Here is a 27,707-nt window from a genome sequence, read left to right on the forward strand (position 1 = left end):
GGGTGATCCGGCTCAGATCAACCCTGTTAGAACAAAGGGGCTGGGATGTAAGGTATAAGGTACATGAAAAACTAAAAACAACAAATCAAATGCCTGTGTTAGATGTATAACTCATTCAAAAAGTACAACGATAACAAAATGCTAAACTTTATTTAAAAAGCATTTACTGCTTTTTTTTGTTGCCGAAATGCAACATCTTTAAAAACTTTATGTTACATCTGAATTAAGGTAACTTATATTTTAGCTTTAGTGACAGTGTTATAAACATCAAAGAAAATCGATGCCTTGTGGGTCATTTGCACCCAAATCTGGTCTCCTTCTACCAGTTGCATAATGACAGTTTAGGTTGCCATTTCATATTTCTCACCAGCATATAGCCACACATAAAAAGCTCCATTCTTTCTAAGAGTAGTGTGAGTGTTTACATCGCCTGACATCATGGTATCAGACACCAAGTAAGTACCAGCCATCCTGCAGGAACAGTATATATTCCACCGCTGTAACTCGTATCCGGGTTAAGAACGTTGTCGTAATTATTGATAATAGCATTCTGAGTATATGAATGCGAACATGTGGTTAATATCCCCGAAAATGCCGCTGTCAAAATAAATATAATATAACATACACATAAACATACACTGCATATTAAGTACTTGTTATATATCATAAGTTTGTCAATTGATTCAAAGGTCCATTTATATGTATTTGTCGTAGTAATTTTCTTTTGAAGAATTGTGATATTTATTAGGCCTCGTTTGGTGGTATTGTTTAAAACACATTTTGAACTATACTTCTTCTACTTTGAAATGTACACGTTTCCCATTACCTGATGAAGGTCAGCCTTGTGCTTAAAATTTGGATGCTTAAAAATTATAATTTTACCTTCATATAGTTCGGCTGTTATCTGCTCTTTTTTCGGGTTGTTGATTTGTCTGCGCCTTGTTAAGATTGTTGTCTCTTTGACACATTCCCCATTTCCATTCTCAATCTTATAGTATATTACAAAGGCGTTTTAAACCTTTAGATATTTTGAATAAATAATTAAAGATAGAAAAATGTTACGACATTGATGATGTTTGTTGATTATCAACTTCTACTGAACTTGCAACATGTATGTATGGTTTATATGATAATATAATTCAATATAGCAGTAGTATAAACAAAATAGCGCGATGATATAAAATGTAAAAGAAAAAAACAAATATAGCTGGACAATCTTTTTTTAACATCACTTATTTTCTGAAATAAAAAGTTTTGATTAATCACCTATATATGTCCATTTAATTTCGACTGTAAGCAATCAATGCAGAAAACACACTTACCTTTACAAAAAATGTATGGTGATGTGGTACAACTCTGAAGTTGAATTTTATCAATCAAAGAGGTATGGATTTATGTTGAAGGGAACATAACCTAAATCATTGGCATGCATTTATTTTTTTGTCAAAAAACTTTAAAAAAAAACAGGGTGCAAATGTACGCAATTGAAAAAGGAAATGGAAATTTTAATGCATAGGACGCATTTTAAGATGTTTATCGGTGACATTTCTCTACTTCTAAAACAAGTGAAAAGCATTGATTTACACCATAGATGTAATCATGAATCATGAAAATACATAAATAAACATTTAAAGGGTCGGATGTAATAAATTGAAGTAAATGTGAATTTTCAATTAGAGAAGGGGTTATAACTTTCAATGTTTGACTATAAGGTTACTGACCACAATGTTTTTTTTATTTGAATTACACTGATTTAAAGACAAATATCGTATTGAGTGTATACCTATACTACATTTTCTTTGAAAATACATCATCAAATTATCTCTATCAATAAAAAATTATCTAATGTTAATGATACAGTAAATTTATCAATAATGGCCAGTTTTTACGTTACGAAAATCAAGATCGTGGAATCTCTCCGAAGATTATAAAGCGAATTTTAGCAATATTACATTATCGTTTACTGTTGGATGAATTTTTAATTGTGGTTTGCTTTTTTAACCCTGTATGCTAACATTGCGTATGCGAAATTTTAAAATTGTGTGTATATACGTGGTATATACATTGAACGACAAATATATGCGTTGTATAAAATTTTCTGACGTCAGACACGCGAATCAATGAATGTGTTTGTAGATAGATGTTTTTGTGTTCTGTTATATTGTTTCTTTTAAAATTGTTACACGATGATGACTGCTGTACCCATATTTTAACCATTTTATTTATTATGTCTGTTTAGTTCACGCATCATTGTAAATATAACGGAATTTGATGAGACTGTCATCAAAGTGAGAAGGTTAGCGCTATAAAACAAGATTTAATCCGCCATTTTCTACATTTAAAAATGCATGTACCAAGTCAGGAATGTGACAGTTCTTGTCCATTCGTTTTTGATGTGTTTTGTTATTTGATTTTGCCATGTGATTATGGACTTTCCGATTAGATTTTCCTCTAAGTTGTCAGTATTTGTGTGATTTTACTTTTTAAAAAGAATTAACAGGGGATCCCTTGCAGAAATTTCAAACTCATAATACGAGATATATAGGCAAAATAGCGACATAAAATTAATGGCATAAAAAACACGAACAAGTTATAAAAACTATAAGAACATTAACGGTATCAATTTTTCTGGAACAGATGCGCATTTCGACAATTCATGTCTCTTCAGTGATGCTCGTGATTGACGAATAAATGATAGCAACGGAAAAAAATTGTTGTTGTTTATTTTATTTCTATGTTCATGCTAAAAATATCTCATCAAAAATGCGCAGGTGTATTTGACGTATTTCAATTTAGTGGACACAATGAGAAAGGTGCTAGCAATCTCGGAAAGCAAGCTTATGAATTACAACAAATCATGTTCACTTTTTGACCAGCTCGTGACTTTTTATAAAACCAGAAACAGACATCCCCTCTAAAATCACCTTCGAGACTGGAGAAGTCTACGCGACCATAATTGTCCTTTAACCACTCATCGTCACTTTCTCTTTTCATGAATAAACTTCACCATTTGGGATAAGGGGGATTTTTCTTTTCAAGTAATCACAATCAAGTAAGTAGTAGGTCATGGTAGTTCTGGAGAGGGAAATTCTGTGTATGTAGCAATTAAGATGGAGGTTCAATCCGGTTCATTCCCTAGAGAGATCTTTTTCTTGTATTCAATAACATGTATAAATGATATTCCAGGTGATTTTACATCTATATCATGTGTTTATTTGCTGATGACAGCAAAGCAATGTTGGTATTAAAATCAATTCTGACTCATTTACATTACAAGAATTTGACAAATTGGTAACATGGGACTGAACTAGCATGCACAATGGCATTTCACCCAGATACATGCAATGCAATTTCAATCACTAGAAAAAAAGTCACATTCAATTACACATTACATGATCACTCTTTTAAAACAGCAAGAAATCTCGTGGTAATAATCATATGTAACCTTAAAGAACATGGGCAAAAGCTCAACATCCCGGCTCAACATCCATAGACCAGCAAGGATACTAGTTCCTTGAAAGACGATCACTAGAGTGTGCTTATAACTAGTATAGACAGCATTGGCAGAGTTCAAATGGTGGCTCCCCGTGTTCGTTTGTAACCACTTAAGACAGAAATGACATCTGAGTATTTAATTACGTAGTCTCTTTGATATTTGAAGAAAAGGTTCAGGATTAATTAGGTTTTACACAATATAACATAGATAATTTGCAATAAGAACAACACATGAATTTCTCCATAAAAAGACAAACTATACATCAAGATTCAAACAGCTTCCTAATTCCATCTCGTCTATAGCACAATACAGAACACATTTCTTTCTCTCCCAAATAACAATTTATTTCCGACTGAAACACACTGAAAAATCATAAATAGTACCTCAGTAGACTCTTCAAGTTGAATTCTTCAATGTCAAAACATCAATATTAAATTCAATTACTATAGTATACATAGTATATTGAACCAATTATTCATGTGTACCCTTAATTCGTTTTATATTTGATATTGTATATAATTTGAATTCAATGCACGTTTGTCAGAAATTCTAGGACATAATCCTCAAAAACCAGAGAATTATTTTGAATTTAACCGCGATATTATACTCATCAGAAAGTACGTACTGGTCACGTGTGCAAATATCTATATTGGATCAGTTAATAGACATTTTCTGGATCTTAGGTAAAGCAATGATTTTAAAACTAACAATGACATGCTTGATAACTAGTTGATTTGTTTCTAGCATATTAAATCAATTATCATATGTTTTAAATTTAATATTTAATGCAAGTCAATAAAATCACTGACTTCAAATTCTACTTTCGTTTTCGCATTGCATATAATGTTAAAATATTCAAACATTTGGTATGTAAATAAATAGCACAAATAGATAACATAAACAAAACCACGAACATGTAGCATTGACCCAATAATTTCCGTTCTTCTTTTATCTTGTTTTAAATGAAACTTTGAAATTGTTAACACCACCAATATCTCGACCAATATACAGACAAGAATGTCCACAATTGTGTTGACATTTATAAATACTTTGTATAAAACACTGATTGAACACTTTGAATCTCTTACCGTTTTTACCTAAAACACTAATTTCTTTCCTTCAAACAATTTGCAAGGTATAGACTCAAAAATAAAAACAAGTCATGAATATATCATATACTTGAGTATTGTGATGCTTCGCCATGTTGAATCGAAGGGCAAATAAATACAATAGATAGATTCTTCAAGATCGGCTTATCGTTATCATTGACAGGCCATTTGAAATGCCATGTACATATGATAGTTTGGAAGAGAGATTAAAGTGACATATTAAGTGTTGTAACAGGTACCAGAGTTTCAGCATAGGTTCAATAACATGCCGAGAAGTTGACAGTCGCCAAAAATGCGTTATCGGATATAGCACCTTCAGTTGCAGGGTATTTATAAATACTCTAGTAAACACTGTACAGCCAAGCTGGTTTTCCTCATAAGCAAGGATGTAAGAACTACTTGAACGAAAGAAGATCAAAGTAGTCATGGGATGAGCATATTTCTATACCTAGTCAAAGGCTTTTAATATGAAAGGTTGTGATTTTGTATTTAACCGCGATATTATACTCATCAGGAAGTACGTACTGGTCACTTGTGTTAAAACCTATACTGGATCAGGTGATAGACATTTTCTGGATTTCAGGCAAAGCAATGTTTGGAACAAATACAATGACATGCTTGATAAGTAGTTGATTTGCTTCTATCAAATAGAATCTACATGTATTATAATCAGTTTTAATTTTCATATTTATTGCAAGTCAATAAAATTAATGACTTTAAATTCTAGTTTCGTTTTTCATGCTTTTGCTTCGCGTATAAGGTTAAAATATCCAAACATTGGGTATGTGAATAAATAGCACAAATAAACAACAACAAAAAACCACGACGTGCAGCATTGACAAAATCCCTCTTTTTTTTATCTTATTCTAAATGAAAATTCGAAATTGTTAACACCACCAATGTTATTTTGATACAGACAAGTCTGTCCACCTGGAAAATGTTCAGATCTTAAGAGCTGCATTTGCAATCATTGACAATTATAAATACATTGTATAACACTGATTGAACACTATGTATCACCTACCGCTTTTAATAAAAATACGAATTTCTTTCCTTCAAAAAATATACAAGGTAAAGGCTCAAAAATAAAAATAAAACATGTCATGAATACTATATTATATACTAGTACTTGATATTGCAGTCCTTAACCATGTTAAAGTGAGGGGCAATTAAATACAATACATAGGTTCTTTAAGATTATCTCATCGCTATCAAGGGCAGGACATTTGAAATTCCACAACTAGGAACATGATAATTTGCAAGATGTATTGAAGTGACAGATTTAGTGTTGTAACAGGCCATCTATAGTTCCTTCAGAGAGTTTTGCAATAACGTGCCGAGAGCTTAAAATTCGCCTAACACGAGTCTTTAGATTAAGCGCCCTTATTCAGACCTGAAGTTGTCAGTCGACCGAAATTTGTTTTTTAAACACTATTTTTAACACTGCACAGCAAAGTGAGCTTACCACATTAGTACGGATGTAACAAATTGAACAGGAGAAGTCATTAGATGAGCATATTTCTATACCTTGTTTAATCCTTTAAAAACCCAGTTCTATGTGAAATATCAACGATACAGATTCATCTTGTCAAAATTTCTTACGTTTTCATGACAAAATGTTTCAGGAGGAACGACCGTTGCAAAAATTAAAGGCGATCTTCGATGACGATAAAATAAAGCCTGCCAAAAGAATTTTCTAGACAGAAGTAATACCCATCAAGTTTGAAACTAACAGAAAATATCAGTGAAACGGGGAAAAAATCGGTTTGCTCGAACATTTTGTGACAAGCTTGCATATGCTCATGTGACTTCATAGAACCTTAATTTGCATTTACTCAAAAAAGTTTATCGGTCCTGTTATGAAATACAATTGATATGTATATCCAGCGTAGGTTCAATGTTAATAAGAATGGGATTTGTCTTCCCTATAAAAGACTTTTTAAAAAAGCAATTTTATAGTTTTTACTTCCTTTTTTGTAGCATGTCGAGTAAAGTAACTGAATGTGGAGTATGCAACTACCGCAAAATCAGCAAACCATCTGTGGTCTGGTGTTCAGAATGCGACGAAGGACTTTGTGAGGAGTGTAAAGAGCATCATACAGCTTCAAAGGCGACTAGAAGCCATAGTATTGTTTTACAATCTGATTACCAGAAGTTACCTTCTGATATATTGAAATTCACCACAACATGTTTAGAACACGATGAAAAATACGTTATATTCTGTAAGAAGCATGATAGTCCGTGTTGTAGTCGATGTGTTGTTGAAACCCATAACGATTGCAAAGATTTAAATGCGATAGATGACGTCATTAAGAATGTAAAATCTTCAAGTGCATTCTTAGAGATGGAACAAATGTTGACAGAACTTTCAGAAAATTTACAGAAAATAAGAAAAGATAGACAGCTAAACATTGAAAGTCTTACGGAAAACAGAACAAAAATAGAAAAAGAATTTCAGCAGACACGAAGCTTGATTGACAAACATCTGGATAAGTTGCAGGAAAGTCTGATAAAAGAGTTGTATGACACGGAGGAAAAGGAAAGCACAAAAATTAAAAACATAATATCATCCATTCAAGAAAATGAAAGAAAGATTACCGAATGCAAATCTACTTTAGATAGAATTAAACTACATGCATCAGACCTTCAGACGTTTCTGGCAATGAAACACATCCAGCAAGATGTCAGGAACAACGAACACTTTTTGGAATCCTTGATAAAAGAAAAGGAAATGAATAATGTTTCCATTACCTGGAAAAACGAAAGTGCCTTGGAGATTATACCTGTGCAAATCAAGAAAATGGGAACCATAATACTAGATATCAGGTCAGGGAATGCAACATTAACAAACAGGAAGAACACACAAGCACAGATAATGATGCCTATTACACATGTTACTTCCATTGATGATATCAAACTTACTTTAATACAGACCGTGAAAACAATTGGTGGTGATATCAAAAGTTGTTGCTTATTACCTGATGGAAGAATGATTTTTTCCTGCTATCTAAGTAACAAAATTCACGTGTTCAAAACCAGCGGTACTTTCGATTTTACACTTGAGACAGGATCCCTAACATCTCATATCCACTTAATCGGACAAAGTCAAAAACTTGTCGTAACAACTGGGAATTACAACCAATGCATTATGATTATCAACATGAAAAACAGAAAAACTGAGAAATCTATTGATGTTGGATCAGAGATTTATGGAATAGTTCATAAAGATGGACAATTGTTTTATAATGGATATGATGAAGGATTGTGTGTTGTAAGTCTAGATGGCTCTGTAAAATTTATTAAACGATTGATAAATGTTACTTTGAAACAAAATAGCAGCATTGCAATATGTTCAAATCAACTTTATTTTATAGGCGAAGATGATTCAATATCTTGCTGTGATCTTCAAGGTGATGTTAAATGGAAATTAGAGCAGAAAACATTTCTTTCGAACGTACGAGGCATAACAGTGGACAATTACGGACATGTCTACGTATCAGGATTTTGGTCTCACAATGTAGTCGTAATTTCACCAGATGGTAACAAACATCGATTACTGCTGTCAGAGAAAGATGGTCTCCAAAGTCCACAGTCCTTGTTCTTCGATCCAATAAATAACAAATTACTTATTACAAATCAACAAACTAACGCATTTGTTTATTACGTTTCAAAATGATCAGCAAGACAAGCTCTACAATTGAGACAAATAGTAGAAATCGTGCAGCGACTTCTTATCTGAATTGTTGACCTTTAATGACGATTTATACTCATTATTTGCGTTTTTTTTTATATGATAACATCATCTTAGATAAAAAAAAAATTATTAGAAAGACAAGATCTATTAACAAGTCAACTTTTGCTGATAGTTAGTAGACTGTCAATCTTAACCGAGTGCCTGTCATTAAGTTAGGATATTGTTACTCTCTTTTGTATGTTTTGAGCAGAAACCGAAGAAGATAGATAGAAACTAAACAGACCAAATGATCAGCAACACAAGCTCAACAAAGCAGAGATTTTTCTTATGAAGTCTTTTCTCGTCTACAGTGATGAAGAGTGGATGGATATACATATAGACCAAGATGATCTCTTTAGGGCTCTAATTTTTTCAAATCATGAGTCAGTGATCAAGGTTAAGTTTTCGTGATGAGTATCGATTCTCAGATACTATATTCAATATCTCAACTATATTTTGTGTAAATCAAGACTACAATGAATACTTGTTTAAATAACAGAGTTTTTCTGATCTCGAACTCATTTTCAGATTTAATCCACCATTTTCTTCATTAGAAACTGCCTGTAATAAGTCGGGAATATGGCAGTTGTTGTCCATTCGATTGAACTTTTGATTTTGCCATTTGATTAGAGACTTTCCGTTTTGAAATTTCCTCGGAGTTCAGTATTTAGTTATTTTTATTTTTTCATGTTTCATTTATCAACACTAAGTTCGAAGTCGCATCAAATTCCAGTCATCACCGTGCCATAATCCCAATCAGAACAAAAACAAAAATATTTAACAAAGAAGCAGAAAAAACATATATCAAATTTAACAACCACGTTCATTGCTTACTTATTTTTGGATTTGAAATCAACCCATAAAGGATTGAAATATTTGAAGTCCTGTGACTGAATGGCTAGGTTCACATCAACTCTGGTGTAGTATCGCGTGTTTGACGTATGAATGCAAACGTCACACAGGTAGAAATATCAAATAATTTTGTCGTTCAAAGTATTTTCGAAATTATAATAGAACAATAACAAAATGGCGGGATGTTTAAACGTACAGAGCTACGTCATCTATACGAAAGAATCACATAAAGTCACGCGTACTAATAGTCCGAGATTACTCTGACGTCCAATGGCTGTTTTGCCAGACAAGCTGGGGCCGTGGGACGTCAGAGCTCGTCCCATATCAAAAAGTGGATATTTGCCCACCCAAAATAGATGCGCTGGTTCGTCGCTTCTGATGCCGACTGACGGCCTTGGAATTATATAAATCGGGCATCAATCTGTTCATTTTTCATTTATCTCTTCATTTATGTAAGTTTCACCTACCTGCCAACCTTTATTTTTCCATATTTTAACAGTTTTCACAGTGAGCCATCGATTTCGGTATTTTGCCTTTCATTTTCAAAGATAATCACGTGACCACGAGAAAACAGTGATGATTTATGCAAATGACCATAATGTAACACTTCGTTCATTTACGATGCAAGTTATCTAAATGTCCGAGAGCTTCCGATTGTAACGTGGTCGGAACGAAATGCTTCATACCGATCTCCTGTAAAGGAGATGAAAAAATATAAATATTTGCATATTTTGAGTCTCGAGACCACAAACTCTCTCGTAATTTGACGTCCATTTGAAAGTGAAAGTCAAAATGCCGAAATCGATGGGTCACTGTGAAAACTGTTAAAATATGGAAAAATTTGTAATCTTTTTTCCCCTTTATGTTACTAGAACGGTGTATTTATATATACATGTATATTACAGTTAACAGTTATTATAAGTGTATCAATGAATAAATCACTAAAATGTATAGTCGGCATGGTTGATTAATCAAAGGTTCATACCAAACTATAAAATACATTTGTAATCTTTTTTTTCCCTTTATGTTACTAGAACGGTGTATTTATATATACATATATATTACAGTTAACAGTTAAGTGTATCAATGAATAAATCACTAAAATGTATAGTCGGCATGGTTGATTAATCAAAGGTTCATACCAAACTATAAAATACATTTGTAATCTTTTTTTCCCTTTATGTTACTAGAACGGTGTATTTATATATAAATATATATACCTGTATATAGGATGGTACATTGGATTGTTGCAAAATGTTCAGATTTATACATACTTTTAAATATTGTAATTACATTGATTTTACTAAAAACTCATTACAATACTGTACGTAGTTAAGGACATATATACACAAATGTACGTATATATGGATTGATCTTTTCACCGCCGAACACCGCAAACACCCCAAAATAGACTATGAAAAACAAACATAATTGTGTGTCAATAAAAGAGTAAAATGAGGGAGTCACCTTCGACATCTCCCGTGACATGAAGTGGTCAATTCTTCGTCTCTATTCGATTATCCTGATACCTAATTTTGGATTTAAGGAGACATAAACCAAACAGAACTAAACAAATTATTTTAAAATGTACAACATTCAAATAAAACATAGTCAAATGATATGAAAAAGATTAGTATTTCTAAAGTTAAGCTCACAGCGAAATGTAATAAAAATGTAAAAGTTATTAATTGAAACTAAAAAGGAAAAGTATTCAAAGTCAAATTAATTGTAATAAAATAGTTAAAAAAAAACTTAGTTAAAAAAATGAATTGATATAATTGCTCTGTGTTTCAAAATTTAGTAAGTCGTGCCATGACAATGTCAAAGCAGTTGCTGAGTATTAACTCAGAGTGGAATCAGTAGATTCATGCTAGCATAATTAACTATCTTACCATGCTTACGTAGTCCTGATAAATTTTGAACAAAATTTGAAACTTTCTTAAACAGCAAAAAATCATCTGTAAATAACTGACCTTTTTGAAAAGTTATTGTTTTAATAGAATATAAACTTTCTTGTCGCCATTATTCTTCTAGTCACTAACCATGCTAACTAGTGATACCAGGTTGAGGTAGTCTTGATAAATGTAAACTCCATACAATATCTGTGTTATTTCTATTTATCATATACTTAACATTGATAGCTTTTGCATATGTGTAATGAGCGGAAGTACACAAGCCATAATTTCCCATCCGGTCTGATAACCCATATCAGGGGCATCTCGTACACAAAACCCATAATAGTGCCTCTCGTGCAAGTTACTTCCGGTATTTCCGATATCGGTTGTTTACTCTACCATTGTGACGTCAGATATTTTTTATGACGACGTCAAAATTTACGGGAACTTTTTGGGGATAGTTTAGTACTTGCTAATAAATGCCATTGACAATTATGAATCATTTTATAGTACAACAAATATGGAGTAATAAAGATCATAATATTCTTCCAATTTTTCAATGTTTCAAAATGCCTCTATAGGAAATATTTACATAAATAAATATGGAGGTAGTGATGTTATTGTTGGGCAATTATAGTGTATTTGTTGGATTCATAATTTAACTTTTTTATAAAGTTTTTGACTGTTTTAGTTATTTTATTTGTTAATTTGCTATACATAAAACAATTTTCGGAAGTATATGATAAAGTGATTAATACATGGCTACGTCTAGGGCTGATATTGGGGTCTCGGGATGATACCTGGGCCGATATGGAAAAGGCCATGTATTAATCTCTATATAATAGGTATAGTACTAAATATCACGAATAAATAACATGTAGAAATGACAAATATATTTTCATTTATCATGTCAAGTTGGTTTGAAAGAAAAAAATGAATTCCTATCATGTGGAATTGACGAAAATGTCTGTGTTTGCATCACCAATGAGAACAGACAAACATTTGCACATAGGAAATACGTCTGGTCGTCAGAGATGCATAAACAGTCATTGATAATTATAAAAACATTGTATAACACTGATTGAGCACTTTGTCTCTTCAACTTCTTTTCGTAAAAATAAAATGCTCCATGAGCGAAGATGCAAACTATCTTATGTACATGTAGCAGCAACTTTTTTTATATAGTTGAGTGTTGAGATGCTTCTTTAATTTCTTTATTGATTCATTCTCACTTACCCTAGAAAGACACACTATAAAGTATCAATTGAAATGGCTAAACGCAATCAAATGACATAAAAATAAAAACAAGTTAACATGCATAGAACGAATAAATTTGATCTATGCCAAAATATAAAGACAAAATAATAAAAATGGGAGTGAGATGTAAAACAATACCAGAAAGACAACCACAAAATGCCGCCAAATAGACTAACGTTCACATATGAATAAGAATAATTTTGTTGTATACATGGAAATATTTTTTACAAAACAAATTATTTTGTTGTTCATAGTTCGATAACAGAAGGGATAATTTATTGTCATACCAAACACTTATCAAAAGTTGTATATATATATTAAAAAAACGAGATATAACATAAAATAAGTAATAATTATATAACACAAATGCATTTCAAATTGTATCAACCGGTCTTATAAACACGATTTTAGAGTACTCGCAGTTACTGAAAGCTAGTTAAAAGTCCACAACAATTAAGAATAATAAATCATGCATCAGGGATTAAACTAAACTAAACACCCTGGTATTACGTGTTTTAACGTTATGGACAGTCAAAGAAGATATGACTTGTGCAATCCCAAAATAAAAGTATTCACAGGAAGTATGATAGTTGGGGTTAACCTTTGAATACATATGTATAATAGTATATATAGATAAAGTAATCTCTGTTTATAAGAATTCGAAGGATTCCGCGGAACCCGGTGTCTCGCCTACTTTTGCTGTTAATTTCAGACTCAACAAAAACAAGCAAAAAGATAAATAAAAAAAATCCTCCCGATACTATCTTTTGATTGTAAGAAGGTTCTGTCCAAGTTTAATAAAAAATCTAAGATTGTTTATGAATCTAATAAATAAAGGCAACAGTAGTATACCGATGTTCAAACTCATAAATCCATGGACAAAAAACAAAATCGGGTTAACAAACTAAAACTGAGGGAAACGCATTAAATATAAGAGGAGAACAACGACATAACACTACAATGTAACACACAGAAACGGACCAAGCAACAGACAAAATCCCACGAGAATAACAAATATAACATCAAAACCAAATACATGAATTTAGGATAGACAAGTACCGTGACACGTCTTATCGCAATGTGAATTTACACTCAAAAATAAGAGAAAACAAACGACGCAACGTTAAAATGTAACACATACAGAAACGAACTATAATATAACAATGGCCATATTCCTGACTTGGTACAGGACATTTTTAAAGAAAAAAATGGCGGGTTGAACCTGGTTTTGTGGCATGCCAAACCTCCCCTTTTATAGCCATGTGAAATATAACATTAAGATGACAACTCAACACTACAGGACTACAATATAAATAAATTGGAGAATACAATTGACAAAGAAACACACGAACAACAGCCAACAAAAGGCAACAAGTTGAAAATTTTAATAAGCCAGAAGTGCATTTTATACACACAAGATTTACTAGTGATGCCCAGATACAAAAGTTTGAAAGCCGAAACAAGCACAAAGTCGAACAGCATCGAGGACTAAAAGATTAAAAAAGTTGTGCCAAAAAGGGCCAGAGTTTTATGTTAGTTACCAGAACATCCTTATCATTTCGAATAATTAATACTTTTGCAAACAGTAAATTTATAAAATTAATAAACAAAAGCTGTACATGATAGAACTGAAATATTAACTAATTACAGGAAACAACTGAAATACATTACATAACCAGACATTTGCAACACAATATGTAGACACATCCGAATATGTTTAAACCACAACGCCAAGTGACGTCATATTTGAAATTGTAAAAAATGACAAAAAATGATGACGTCATTTGAATTTGTAAAACAGATCATCAAAAAATGAAAAAATGACGTCATTTGAATGAATAAGATAGAACTAGGACTGACCCAAGATTACATTTGAACTAAATACCGATATTGCACTTGATAACAATGCACATTTCAATATTCATTAATAGCAAACTAAGGCAGTAATTAACTATATTATAAAGCTATGTACGGTTTGTTTTGAATCTCACTTGAAACGTAAAATATCGTACTGATTACGTTAAACAAAATGAAATCTAATAAATGAATGCGGTGATTAATATTATTTACCATAACACATAAATATAATAGAAAAGAAGTCAACACATTTGACAAAATCCGATGAGAATTACAAATATAACATTAAATATTTAAACTAAATACATGAATTTGGGATAGACAAGTACCGTAACACGTCTTATACATGTTATAGTAATGCGAATTCACACTCAGCAAAACAGTCACAATCGGGAATGAGTCACGTTTTGTAATTAAAAGATTAGACGACATAATGACAAACAACAATCTACCATGTGGTAAAAATGTCCTTAGCTAGTTTGGTCAAAGATACATCGTATGGATCCACCAATTCGTGATGGTGTCCATAAAATTTACGGAGTGTCAATTTTAATCTGTCCTCCTCATAACTTTGTTGGAGCAGTTTCTGCGTAATGAGCACACTCCTGTATATGAAGTCCGTATAGTGTGAACAAGCACGAGCATAACGTATCAATTGTGATATGAAAACACCATACGAAGGGGCAGAGGGTATGTTACTGCTAAGAAATGGGAAATTGATAATTGGGAAGTTGAAATCATCCCGTTTATCATAGATTTTTGTGTGAAGTCGTCCATCTACGTCAATATTGAGGAAAAGATCAAGGTATGAAGCAATCCTTCTAGTATCAGTAGTATCCTTAATTTCAAGTTCACTGGGATATATGAGATGTAGGTATTGGCTGAAATATGGGTTATTCAATGATAGAACATCATCAATATATCGGAGAGTAAAATTAAAGAATTTCGCAAGGTGCTTTTTCTTTTTGTCTTTTAGAAGGTTCTGAATGAATTCTGCTTCATACGAGTACAAAAACAAATCAGCCAGCAGGGGTGCACAATTAGTACCCATTAGAATACCGACTGTCTGTTGAAATATAAATCCTCCAAACTCAACAAATATATTGTCGATCAAAAAGTCCAGCATTTTGATAATATCATCTTCAGTATATTTTCTAGAAGATTCAGTGTGATTCTTCACAAAATATGCATTATTGTAACCCAAAACAAGAAATTTGTATCTACGATTCCCATTTTTATAGAAAAAGCTCTGTTTTATTAGATGGTGAAGTCGATCTTTCAACTGAGCATGGGGAATACTAGTATATAGCGTAGAAAAATCAAAAGTTTTTTTGTTGCTGCAAAATCGCAAAGATTGTGATCGAAGGTTAAGCAGTAGATCTTTCGAATTTTTGAGAATCCACATCTAATAAATGTTTTAAAAAGTTTAACTGCAGACTGTATGTAATGACAACTGGAAGAAAAACTAAGTCCATTTATAAGTAAAATACGGATAAACAGGTACAAAATTTTGACTAAGTTTCCTTGTAGATACTAGCATTTAATAATCAACAAGCTCTGTCACAGTTTGGTACAAACCAAGGATAGTTTGAAAGTTATTAAAATTTCAAAAACTTTAACCACATAGTGAATATTTGTGGACGCTGTCGCCGGCGACGACGACGGAATGTAGGATCGCTATGTCTCACTTTTTCGACTAAAGTCAAAGGCTCGACAAAAATGAACATGAATGTGTATTTATACATCCCCCCTTTTTTAAGAATACAAATTAAGTTATGTTTTAATTTGCTGATGACAAATCGATATAAGTGCCGATAAAAACTGTTTTCAAAGATCAAATTACAAATTGGTAAGACAACCCTCACTAATGAATTGTTTAAATGTTTGATGAGTTTACACGGATCACATATGTACTAGCAGTGATTTCCGGGCTCAAAGTATCATATTACCGTAAAATTCATGATGTGAAATATCGTTTTCAATCAGTTTTCTACAGGTACAGCCCATTGTACTTGTATCTATGAAAGAACTTAATAAAAGTTTTAAGTTATTTATGGTAACGAAATATCTGACTTAATAATTTACCAGTGATTCATTGATTACGTTCGATAAAATCTATAGCATTACCACGGGCATAACAAACTATTTTGGATATATAAACACCTTATGTTAGAGCCAAAGGAAAATCGCCATTCAGAAAGGAAAATTAACAATAGTGGATGAAAAATTGTCTTACCAGCCTTTCATTTTAGTATAGAGTTTTAAGAAATGGAAATGTGTAAATCTAGAAAAGGCCAACTACTGCTATTTGTGCTAGATTTATTCAAAGTAAGTTATTTTAGGTTAATTTTCATAGTATATTCAGGGAACTCTGGATTATTTAACGAACAATGTCAGCATGACAACGACAGATACTAGTGAAGAAATCAACTGACTGAAACAATGACGTGGGATTACCTGAAAGTTTGAAGCGTAACAGAGAAAATGTCAGTAACTCAGAAAGAAAATCATTATACTCGCCCACTTTGTTGCAAACATTTGCGTATATGACTTGTACCAATAAATTTCATAAAACCTGAATGTGTTTTAATTTAGAAAATACATGTATGTTAATCAGACGTGTCCGGACAAAAGCTATTTCAAGCATCCGTTGAATTTTAATAGAAATGAATAATTTCATATTTGAGAATTTGTCTAATCTATTAGTAATTCATTTACAAAGCAATTATATATTTATCTTTCTTTTGTAGCATGTCGAGTAAGGTAAATTTATGTGGAGTATGCGACTACCGTCACATCAACAAACCATCAGTTGTCTGGTGTTCAGAGTGCGACGAAGGTCTTTGCGAGGAGTGTAAAGACCATCATGCAGCTTCAACGGCAACCAGAAACCACAGTATTATTTTACGATCCGATTACCAGAATTTACCTTCTGATATATTGGCAATAACCCGAATATGTTCCATACAAGATGAAATTAATAAAACAAATATTTTGTAGTAATCATGATAGTCTATGTTGTAGAAGATGTGATGTTGAAACACAAAGCGATTGCAAAGATTTAAAAGCGATAAAAGACGTCATTAAGAATGTAAAATCTTCAAGTGCATTCTTTGAGATGGAACAAATGTTGACAGAACTTTCAGAAAATTTGCAGAGAATAAGAATAGATCGACTACAAAATATAAGATATTTGAAGGAAAACACGATAAAAATAGAAAATGAAATTCAGCAGACACGAGTATTGATCAACAATCATCTGGATAAGTTACATTGGTACCGTTAATGTTATTACTACCACTGGGTCGATGCCTCTGCTGGTGGACTGTTAGTCTCCGAGGGTATCACCAGCCCAGTAGCCAGTACTCCGGTACTGGCATGAAAATACGGATTTTTTGTGTTATTAAATTTACTATTACAAAATGTTAAAAAATATTATAAATTAAGGAATGTATCTCCCTCATGCAAAGCTCTAATTCCTTTCATGGATTTGGCTATACTTTTTTGGAACTTTTGGATTATAGCTCTACATCTTTTATATAAGCTTTGGATTTTACATATTTTGGCAACGAGCATCACTGAAGAGACATTATTTGTTGAAATGCGCATCTGGTGCAGAAAAATTGGCACCGTTATTGTTATTACAAGACATATTGATGGAAGAGCTGGTAACAACCGAGGAAAAAGAAAACCAGAAAATAAACCTGTTAATATCATCTATACAAGAGAAAGAAAAAGATAATAAAGAATGTGAAACCAAATTAGATGAAATAAAACAGCATGCATCAGACTTCCAGACATTCTTAGCTTTGAAACATATCCAACAAGATGTAACGAACAAAGATTTTCTGAAATCTTTAATGAAAGAAGAGAAAAAGAACCATGTTTCAATTACTTGGAAAAACGAAAATGCAGTGGAGACTCTACCAACTACAATCATGAAGATGAGAACCATACTGTTAGAAACCAGGTCAGGTGAAGCAATATTAACAAGCCGGAAGATCAACAATGCACAGATAACGATGCCTATTACACTTGTTCCTTCCATTGATGATATCAAACGTACTTTAATACAGACTGTACAAATAATTGGAAGTGATAGCATCAGTTGCTGCTTTCTGCCTGATGGTAGATAGATTTTTCCTGTCGTAACAAGGACAAAAATTCACTTGTTAAAACCAAACGGGACTCTGGATTTTATGCTTGAGACAGGACTGCCAACATCTCATATCCACTTTATCGAGGAAAGTCAAAAACTTGTCCTAACAAAAGGGCATTACAAACAAGGCATTAGGATTATCGACATGGAAAAAGAAATATTGAGAAATCGTTTAGTGTTGGATCGCAGATTTATGGTATAGTTCACAAAGACGGGCGGTTATTCTATGATGCAGGTAGTTGTGGATTATGTGTTGTTAATTTAGATAACGGTTCTGTTTCACAGCTAGTGAACGTTCACGTGTTTGAATATAGCAGCATTGCATTGTGGTCAAATAAGCTTTATTTCATAAAAATGATTCATTATTATGCTTTGATCTTCAATGGAAACTAGAACTTAAAATACTTTTCACTGACGTACGAGGCATTGCAGTGGACAATTACGGATATGTTTATCAGACTTTAATACCAATGTCATCGTAGTTTCACCAGAAGGAAACAAACACAGAGTGTTGCTGTCAGAGAAAGATGGCATTTTTTTTTGCCGCAATCGTTATACTTCGATCGAACAAATAACAAGTTACTTATTGCGAACCTTCGACAGCATTTATTTATTTTTGAGGTTTCAAAATGAATTGAAACAATATCCCTTAGATGAATTTCCCTGCTATAAATATGTTTGCAATGACAAAAGATTGCAAAATACGGTTTTTGCTCTTAATTAGAAAATAGATGAAACATTTGCATATGTCATGTATGTGTACACTTGACAAAGGAGTAGGGGTATTAAGGCTTAGTTTTGGCCCAAGAAAATAAAATGTTTGATAACTATTTCAAATTGGCACATAATGTTTAGAAATGCATAGGGTCAAGAAATATAAATGAAAAACAGAAGGATTCTTATCTGATGACGTCACAATTACGTCATTATATGTATTATTTTTACAAAAAAAGATGAAAAATACAGAAATTATGCAGTTTTCTTTCTTTATTTCCGTTGTGGAAACATCTTGCGCAGCCGAGAAACAACAAAATAATTTAACAGAAGCTTTGTTATAACTATTGGCATAATCTCACCAAATACAAAGTTGTTTCTTGGGTGCACACAATAGTGGACGTTATATTCAGATTGGATTCCGAGAAGATTTCCGGATACAGATAAAGATAAAAGATTGGACTCATATTTTGACATGTTGTGTCATGTGTACTATTGTTTGTCTGTTTGTCTTTTTCATTTTTTGCCATGGCGTTGTCAGTTTGTTTTAGATTTATGAGTTTGACTGTCCCTTTGGTATCTTTCGTCCCTCTTTTAAGTTGACAGTAATATTTGTGTAATACTTCTTGTAAACTTTTGTATAATAAATCTTGTTAAATTTTATTTATTGATTTGTGTCTTTTCGTTGGCTACAATTTAAAGGTGATTTCTGACCGTAACAACATATTTCCCCAAAATTTGGTTCAAACTAGAATTTCAATGCCCTTGAGTGATACCTTTTTAGAAACTGTTGATATTAATTTATCAAATGATCAAATAAAAAATGGGTGTCTTTCGTTTCATTTTTTCGTAAATTTTAATCGCAAAGTTCGTGCAACAAAAAGTTGGAAAAAAAAACATTACAATAATTTCCGGACCAATATTTGGTAAACAGCCCATATAACAAAAATTACAAAATATTGATGTTCCTATAAACCAACTATGAAGGCTATTTTAATCTTCAGGTATCGAAAAATAAATTTTATTCTACACTAGCTATCATATTTGAAAAATCCACAGGGGCCAAAATGCGCAACTACATATCTAACTGTGGAGTGCTACCTAAGGCTTAAAACGGCCATGTGCTATAACAAACCAGAGACATAAATACCTGTGAATATATGTCTATGGTGAAACTTCTGACATACTTTCAATTTGGAACTAAAGATCTAATGATTGACGAATAAATGATAGCAACGGAAAACATTGTTGCTGTTTATCTTATTTCTACGTTCAACAAAATCTCATAAAAATTTAGTACGCAAGTAAATTTTATAGTATTTCAATTTTGTAGGCTAATTATGGGTGCACAATAAGAGGCGCTGGCAATCTCGGAAATCAAACTTATGAATTAAAACAAATCATGTTCACATTCCGAACAGCTGGTGACTTTGTATAAAACAACAAACAGCTAGACATCCTCTCTAAAATCAACTTCCTACGAGACTGGAGAAGTTGTCATGTAACCACTCATCGTTACTTTCTCTTGTCATGAATAAACTTGACCAATACGGGATAGGAAGGATTTTTCTTATGAAGTAATCCCCATCAATCAAGAAGTAGTTCATTGTAGTTCTGGAGAGGAAAATTCTGATTATGTAGCACTTAAGTCGGAAGTTCCATCGTGTTCATTTCCTAGAGAGATCTTTTTCTTGTATTCATAACATACATAAATGATATTCCAGGTGATTTTACATCTATATCATGTGTTTATTTGCTGATGACAGCAAAGCAATGTTGGTATTAAATCAATTCTGACTCATTTACATTACAACAATAATTTGACAAATGAGTAACATGGGAATGAACTAACATGCACTACGACATTTCACCCGGATAAATTAAATGCAATTTTAGTCACTAGAAAAAAAGTCACATTCAATTATATATTGCATGATCACTTTTCTGAAACAGCAAAGTATATGTTACATTAAAGAACATAGACATAAGTTCAACATCCCGGCTCAACATACATTTACCAGCCAGGATATAGTTCATTGAAAGACGGTCACTAAAGTGTGCTAACAACAAGACATAGACAACATTGGCAGAGTTCAAATGGTGGCTCTCCGTTTTCGTTTCTAACTACCTTCCTAATTCCATCTTGTATAGCACAATACAAAAACTATTTTTTTCTCTTCTAAATTACAATATATTTCCAACTGAAACAAACTGTTAGACAACATCATAAATAGTACCGCAGTAGACTCTTAAGTTCAATTCTTTAATCTCAAAACATCAGTATTAAATTCAATTATACATAGTATATTGACCCAATTATACATTTATAACATTGATTCTTTTTATATTTGAAATTGTATATAATAATAATTCAACGCACGTCTGTCAGAAATTCTAGGACATAATCCATAAAGAGCACAGATTATTTTGAATTTTACCGCGATATACTACTTATCAGGAAGTACGTACTGGTCACGTGTGCAAATAACTGCATTGGATCAGAGGATAGACATTTTCTGGATCTGAGGTAAAGCAATGTTTTGAACACTAACAATGAAATGCTTGATAAGTAGTTGATTTGTTTCTAGCATATTAAATCAATTATTATCAGTTAATCGAAGTCAATAAAATCATTGACTGTAAAGTTAACTTTCGTTTTCGCCTTGCATATAAGGTTAAAATATCCAAACATTAGGTATGTAAATGAATAGCACGAATAAATAATAAAACCAAAACCACAAACATGTAGCATTGACCAAATAATTCTCGTTCTCCTTGATCTTATTTTAAATGAAAATTCGAAATTGTTAATATCACCAATAATATTTTGAGTACAGACAAATATGTTGACAATTATAAATACTTTGTATTTCCTACTGATTTTAACCAAAATACGAATTTATTTCCTTCAAATATAAATATGCAAGGTGAAGACTAAAAAAAGTTACAGATTAAGTGTTGTAACAGACCACCTATAGTTCTTCGAAAGGGTTCAATAACATGCCGAGAGCTTGACAGTCTTCTTATCCATGTTATATGCGTCATCGGATATTGTGCCTTTAGTTGCCAGTGTATCTATAAACACTCTAGTAATCACTAAAAAACCAAGTTGACTTTCCTCTTAAGCAAGGATGTTATTACTTGAACGGGAGTAGCATATTTCAATACCTAGTCGAAGGCTTTTTATATGAAAGCAATGCTTTGAACACTAACACATGCTTGATGAGTATAGTTGATTTGTTTCTACAAAATTCAATCAATTATTATGAGTTTTAATTTTTCATGTTTAATGCAAGTCAATAAAAACAATAACTTTATATTCTACTTTCGTTTTCGCTTCGCATATAAGGTTAAAATATTCAAACATTGAATATGTGAAAAAAAAAGCACAGATTAATGATAAAAAAAACCACGAACATAGTTTTTAACACCATCAATTTTATTTTGAATGCAGAAAAATATGTCCACCTGGAACATGTTAGGATCTTTAGAGCTGCATATATAATCATTCACTATTACAAATTGTTGATTGTAGAACACTGGTTAAACAGTATGTAAATATTTCATATTGATTTTTATCAAAACTCGAAATTTTTTCATCCTTTAAAAGATATGCGCTTCGTGGATACACAAAAACAAAACAAGTAATGAATATATTATATACTTGAGATCACTTGAGTATTGAGTTGCTTGATTGATTATTTCACGCCTCACCATGTTAACGTGGACGGGCAAATAAATACAACAGAAAGATGCATTCGCTAGCAAGAGCAGGACATTTAAAAGACATCTGGAACAAAATAGTTTAGAAGAAGGATTAAAGTGATAAATTTGGGTTTTTAGCAGGCCTCCTAAGGTCCTTCAGAGAGTTTTGCAATGGTTCAATAACGTGCCGAAAGCTTATAAGTCGCCTAACAGGAGTCATTGGATTTAGCGCCCTCATTCAGACCTGCAGTTGTCAGTCGATCTAAATTTGTATCTGTAAACACTCTAGTAATTAATGTACAGCCAGGCGGGCTCTCCACATATTTAGCAAGCTTTAGGATGTTATTACTTAAACGGGAGAAGTCATAGGATGAGCATATTTCTATACATAGTCAAACCCTTTTATTATGTCATTTGACCTTGCTTCGAAATGTACTTTTAATGATCTTTGACCCGTTATCAGTTTAAGGATTTAGGATCTCAGGATTTGTTTTTTTTCTATCGATTTATGAGTTTTGAACATCGGTATACTACTGTTGCCTTTATTAATCCTGTGATAATGCAAATAAATGTTTACTTGTACCATAAGTACTGATATGTGTAGCATGACACTTTGAACAAGTACAGATTTATGTGAAATATCAATATAATAGATTTATCTTTTCAAATTAACTTTGTTTACTTGTTCATTTTATACTTATTTACTTGGTTTTTTTTAAATACGGTGACAAATAGTTGAAGCAGGAACTTCTGTTCCGTAAATAAAAGGCGATTTTCAATGACGATAAATCACACTTATTTTCTAATCTACATAAAGTTTGAAATCTAACAGAAAAAAATACAGTGACACGGAAACAAATCTATTTGTTCGTCAAGTGTGTGGCAAGCATATGCTTACATGACTTGCACCAACAAGATTTAATAGATGAAATTCAGAATGGAAATGAGGAATATGTCAAAGACACAACAATCCGACCAAAGAGCAGATAACAGTCGAAGGCCTTCAATACAGAGAAAGAATCCCGCACCTGGAGGCGTGCTTCAGTTGGCCCCTTAACAAATGTCTACTAGTTCAGTGATAATGGACGGCATACTAAACTTCGAAATACATATAAGAAATTAAAATTAAAAATAATTCAAGACTTATAAAGTCCAGAGGCTCCTGACTTGGGACAGGCACGCACAAATGCAGCGGGGTTAAACCTTAATTTGCATTTACTTAAACAAAACTCTTATGAAGCAGTTTTATACTTTAAAAACATTTATTTTGTAGCATGTCGAGTAAATTGGATGTCTGTGGAGTATGTGATTATCAGAACATTAACAAATCATCAGTGGTCTGGTGTACAGAATGTGACGAAGGTCTTTGTGAAGGATGTAAAGTGCATCATGCAGCGTCAAAGGGTACCAGAGACCATAGTATTGTACTACGATCCGATTATCAAAATCTACCTTGTAATATATTGGAAATCACTCAAACTTGTCCTAAGCACGAAGAAAAATACGTCATATTTTGTAAGAAGCATGATTGTCCATGTTGTAGACGATGTGTTGTTGAAACCCATAATGATTGCAAAGATTTAAAAGCGATGGAGGATGTCACTCAGAATGTAAAATCATCAAATGCATTCATAGAGGTGGAACAAGTGTTAAAAGAACTTTCAGAAAACTTGCAGAATATAAGAAAAGATAGACAAGAAAACATTAAAAGTCTAAGGGAGAACAGAACACAAATAGAAAAAGAAGTTCAGCAGACACGAAGCCTGATTAACAATCATCTTGATAAACTGCAGGAAAATTTGATAAAAGAGTTGTATGACGTTGAAGAAAAGGAAAATAAAAGCATCACACACATAATATCATCAATAGAAGAGAAAGAAAGACAAAATACCGAAAGCCAAACTATTTTAGATAAAGTAAAACAACATGCATCAGACCTGCAGACATTTCTGGCTATGAAACATATCCAACGAGATGTCACAATCAACGAACAATTTCTGGAATCGCTGATAAAAGAAGAGAAAATCAACAATACATCTATTTCTTGGAAAAACGAAAAGGCTATGGAGATTTTATCTAACCAAATCAAGAAGATTGGAACCATCATATTAGATACCAGGCCAGGTGATACGATTTTGACAAGCAGGAAGAACCAACAAGCACAGATAGTGCTACCTACCACACCTGTTCCTTTCATTGATGATGTAAAACTTGCTTTACGAAGGACCGTGAAAACATTTGGAAGTGATATCATTAGTTGCTGCTTTTTTCCTGATGGCAGAATGAGTTTTTCCTGTTACGCTAGTTATAAAATTCACGTCTTGAAAACCGAGGGATCATTAGATTTTACATTGAAGCCGGGATCAGCAACATCTCATATAGATTTTATAGAGAATAGTCAAAAACTTCTTGTAACATCTGGCTTTAACTACAAATACATTAAGATTATCAATGTTATAAATAGAAAAACCGAGAAAACCGTTGATGTTGGAACACAGATTTATGGAATAGTTCACAAAGATGAGAAATTATTTTACAATGGGGAAAGTCATGGATTACATGTTGTAAATTTAGATGATGGCTCTGATACCCAGTTAGTAAACGTTTATTTGACTCGCTATAGCAGCATAGCACTATGGTCAGATAAACTTTATGTCATAGGCAATGATGATTCAGTAACATGCTGTAACCTCCAAGGGACTGTTAAATGGAAAGTAGAACTATACACTAATCTTAAAGGCGCACGAGGTATCACAGTGGACAATTACGGACGTGTTTACGTATCGGGCTATGAATCCAACAATGTCGTCGTGATTTCAACAGATGGAAGCAAACATAGAGTGTTGCTGTCAGGGAAAGATGGTCTTAAAAAACCACAGTCTTTGTGCTTCAATCGAAAAAACAACAACCTTCTTATTGCAAATCAAGAGAATGATGCCTTTATTTATGACATTTTAAAATGAATTGATACAATATAACTTAAATTAGCTTCATAGTAGTGATAACATAATGATTGTAGTGAAAAACGCTGGTTTTGGCTCTTTGTTATCCTATAAATGAACATCGACAATTATCTGTTGAATGGAAGATATTATACATTTTTATTAAGTACTATAAGGATTTATTATGTGATCACGTCAGCTGTAGTCGATCCAACTCTTTTTTTATTCATTAAAGCAGTATAGCTTTTTTTCCCCATGCAACAACAGAAAAATATGAAGCCATTAGGGTTATGTTTAAAAAATGTTTTAATTTATTCTATGTATGATTAATGATTTTAAGTTGATTATATCCGTCTGGCACGGCTGAATATTTGTGCATTTTTGTTTAGACATTAATTCATAAATTTCTCATACTAAAGTTCATGCCAAATTCATTTGTTCTTCTCTTTGTTTTTGATTGCTCTATTCTATTGCATCTCCCTTTCTTTCTTTTTTCTTCTTTTTCTGTATTTTTTTTCCATTTGCAGCAACATCCCAAATGGACGTTTCATTGTATTAAGATTGTATTCCTGCATTGAAAGGCTTCTTTATATTTATACCAAACTATAAAATGATCCTTCAAAGAAATAGACTTCGGCTTTGAGTAAGATTGCACATGTCGTGAACTATTGTTATAAAATGAGGAGCTGTGAACTTTGACTGTCCAATATTTAAATTAAAGTAAAAGAGTGTTGACAAATTTTTATCCCCGTTCGGCTTTTCCACCTTAGTTCAATTGCATTGTGTCAGGACCTTAGTTAGAATAACAGTTTAATATATTTCAAACGCAACCACAGAAAATTATACTAAAAACATTTCATTACATTGAACATTGTTGAACTTAAAATTTGTATTGTTTTTCAACGAAAACCCCTGCCCTGGCCAGAATAAGGTTTAAAGGCCATGCGCTGAACTAAACTACTGGACGTAAACCTTAACCTCAAGTACCTTAAAGAACTGATGATTGGCAAATAATGATAACGATTTCGTTATCATTGTAGACCTCTAAGCAACGGAAAAGTTGCAGCTGTTTTATTTAATTTCGTATGTTCATTGTTAAAAATATTCATAAAAATGTAGGAATGACGCTAACATATTTCAATATGTTTCAATTTTGGTAGGCTAATTATGTAGGTACAATGGTAAGGAATGAATAACTAGAACAGGAAAAAGGCAATCGCTGATCTACGAAATCCAGCTTTTTGAATTAAACAATGTTCCCATTTTGACCGGACCGTGACTTTGTATACAAACAAGTAAACAGACACTCCATCGAAAATCACGTTCCTTCGAGACCGGCCATAACTTTAACTAACTAAGGAGGGGCGAAATATACCGAAGGGACAGTCAAAATCATAGATAGAAAATAAACTGAAAACGTCATGACTAAAAAAGAAAAAGACAAACAAATAAATAATAGTACACAATTAGAACATAGAAAAGTTGTAAAACTGTAAGAACAACAAATGAATTTCCTCATAAAAAGACAAACTGGACATTCAAATGTTATTCCATTTTGTTTAGCACAATACAGAAAATACTGTTCTCTCTTACAGAACAATTCCAGACTGAAACAAACTATTAAACAACATAATAAATAGTGCTGTTTTTGACAACACAATGCACATATATCGGGTACTAGCATCATTAAGTCATGCTAAATTACTGAAATCTTCACAATTGTAGCATTTTAGTTAAATTATAGACGGTTTCCGTCTGAAATGAAAGTGGCCGCATTCGTGTTCATTCATAATATTGAAATGTAAGTTGTATTTGATGATAATACATAATATATATAAAGGTTGAGGATGAACATGGATGCGGCCACTTTCATTTTTGACAAAAAAATCTGAAAAGTGACGATTTTTGGCATATTTGATAGAGTTTTCATATTTAAGCTTGAATCGGGGCGTTTTAAATGACTTATTAAGGTAAAACCGTCCACATTA

The 27,707-nt window shown here is 32.4% G+C and overlaps 2 protein-coding genes across 2 annotated transcripts; both read left to right on the top strand.

The window, feature by feature from the left end:
• The first annotated feature begins 4,126 nt into the window (after positions 1–4,126).
• Positions 4,127–9,066, top strand: LOC139527268 (E3 ubiquitin-protein ligase TRIM71-like). The gene is made up of 2 exons (XM_071322612.1): positions 4,127–4,179; positions 6,586–9,066. The coding sequence occupies exon 2, from the start codon at positions 6,587–6,589 to the stop codon at positions 8,279–8,281; it is 1,695 nt and encodes a 564-aa protein (XP_071178713.1). The 5' UTR covers positions 4,127–4,179; position 6,586; the 3' UTR covers positions 8,282–9,066.
• A 12,480-nt stretch (positions 9,067–21,546) lies between these two features.
• Positions 21,547–26,605, top strand: LOC139527269 (repetitive organellar protein-like). The gene is made up of 2 exons (XM_071322613.1): positions 21,547–21,599; positions 24,051–26,605. Exon 2 carries the CDS (start codon positions 24,052–24,054, stop codon positions 25,738–25,740), a length of 1,689 nt encoding a protein of 562 aa, XP_071178714.1. The 5' UTR covers positions 21,547–21,599; position 24,051; the 3' UTR covers positions 25,741–26,605.
• Positions 26,606–27,707: the final 1,102 nt, after the last annotated feature.

The sequence above is a fragment of the Mytilus edulis genome, chromosome 6 (assembly GCF_963676685.1).
Source record: "Mytilus edulis chromosome 6, xbMytEdul2.2, whole genome shotgun sequence".
NCBI lineage: Eukaryota > Metazoa > Mollusca > Bivalvia > Mytilida > Mytilidae > Mytilus > Mytilus edulis.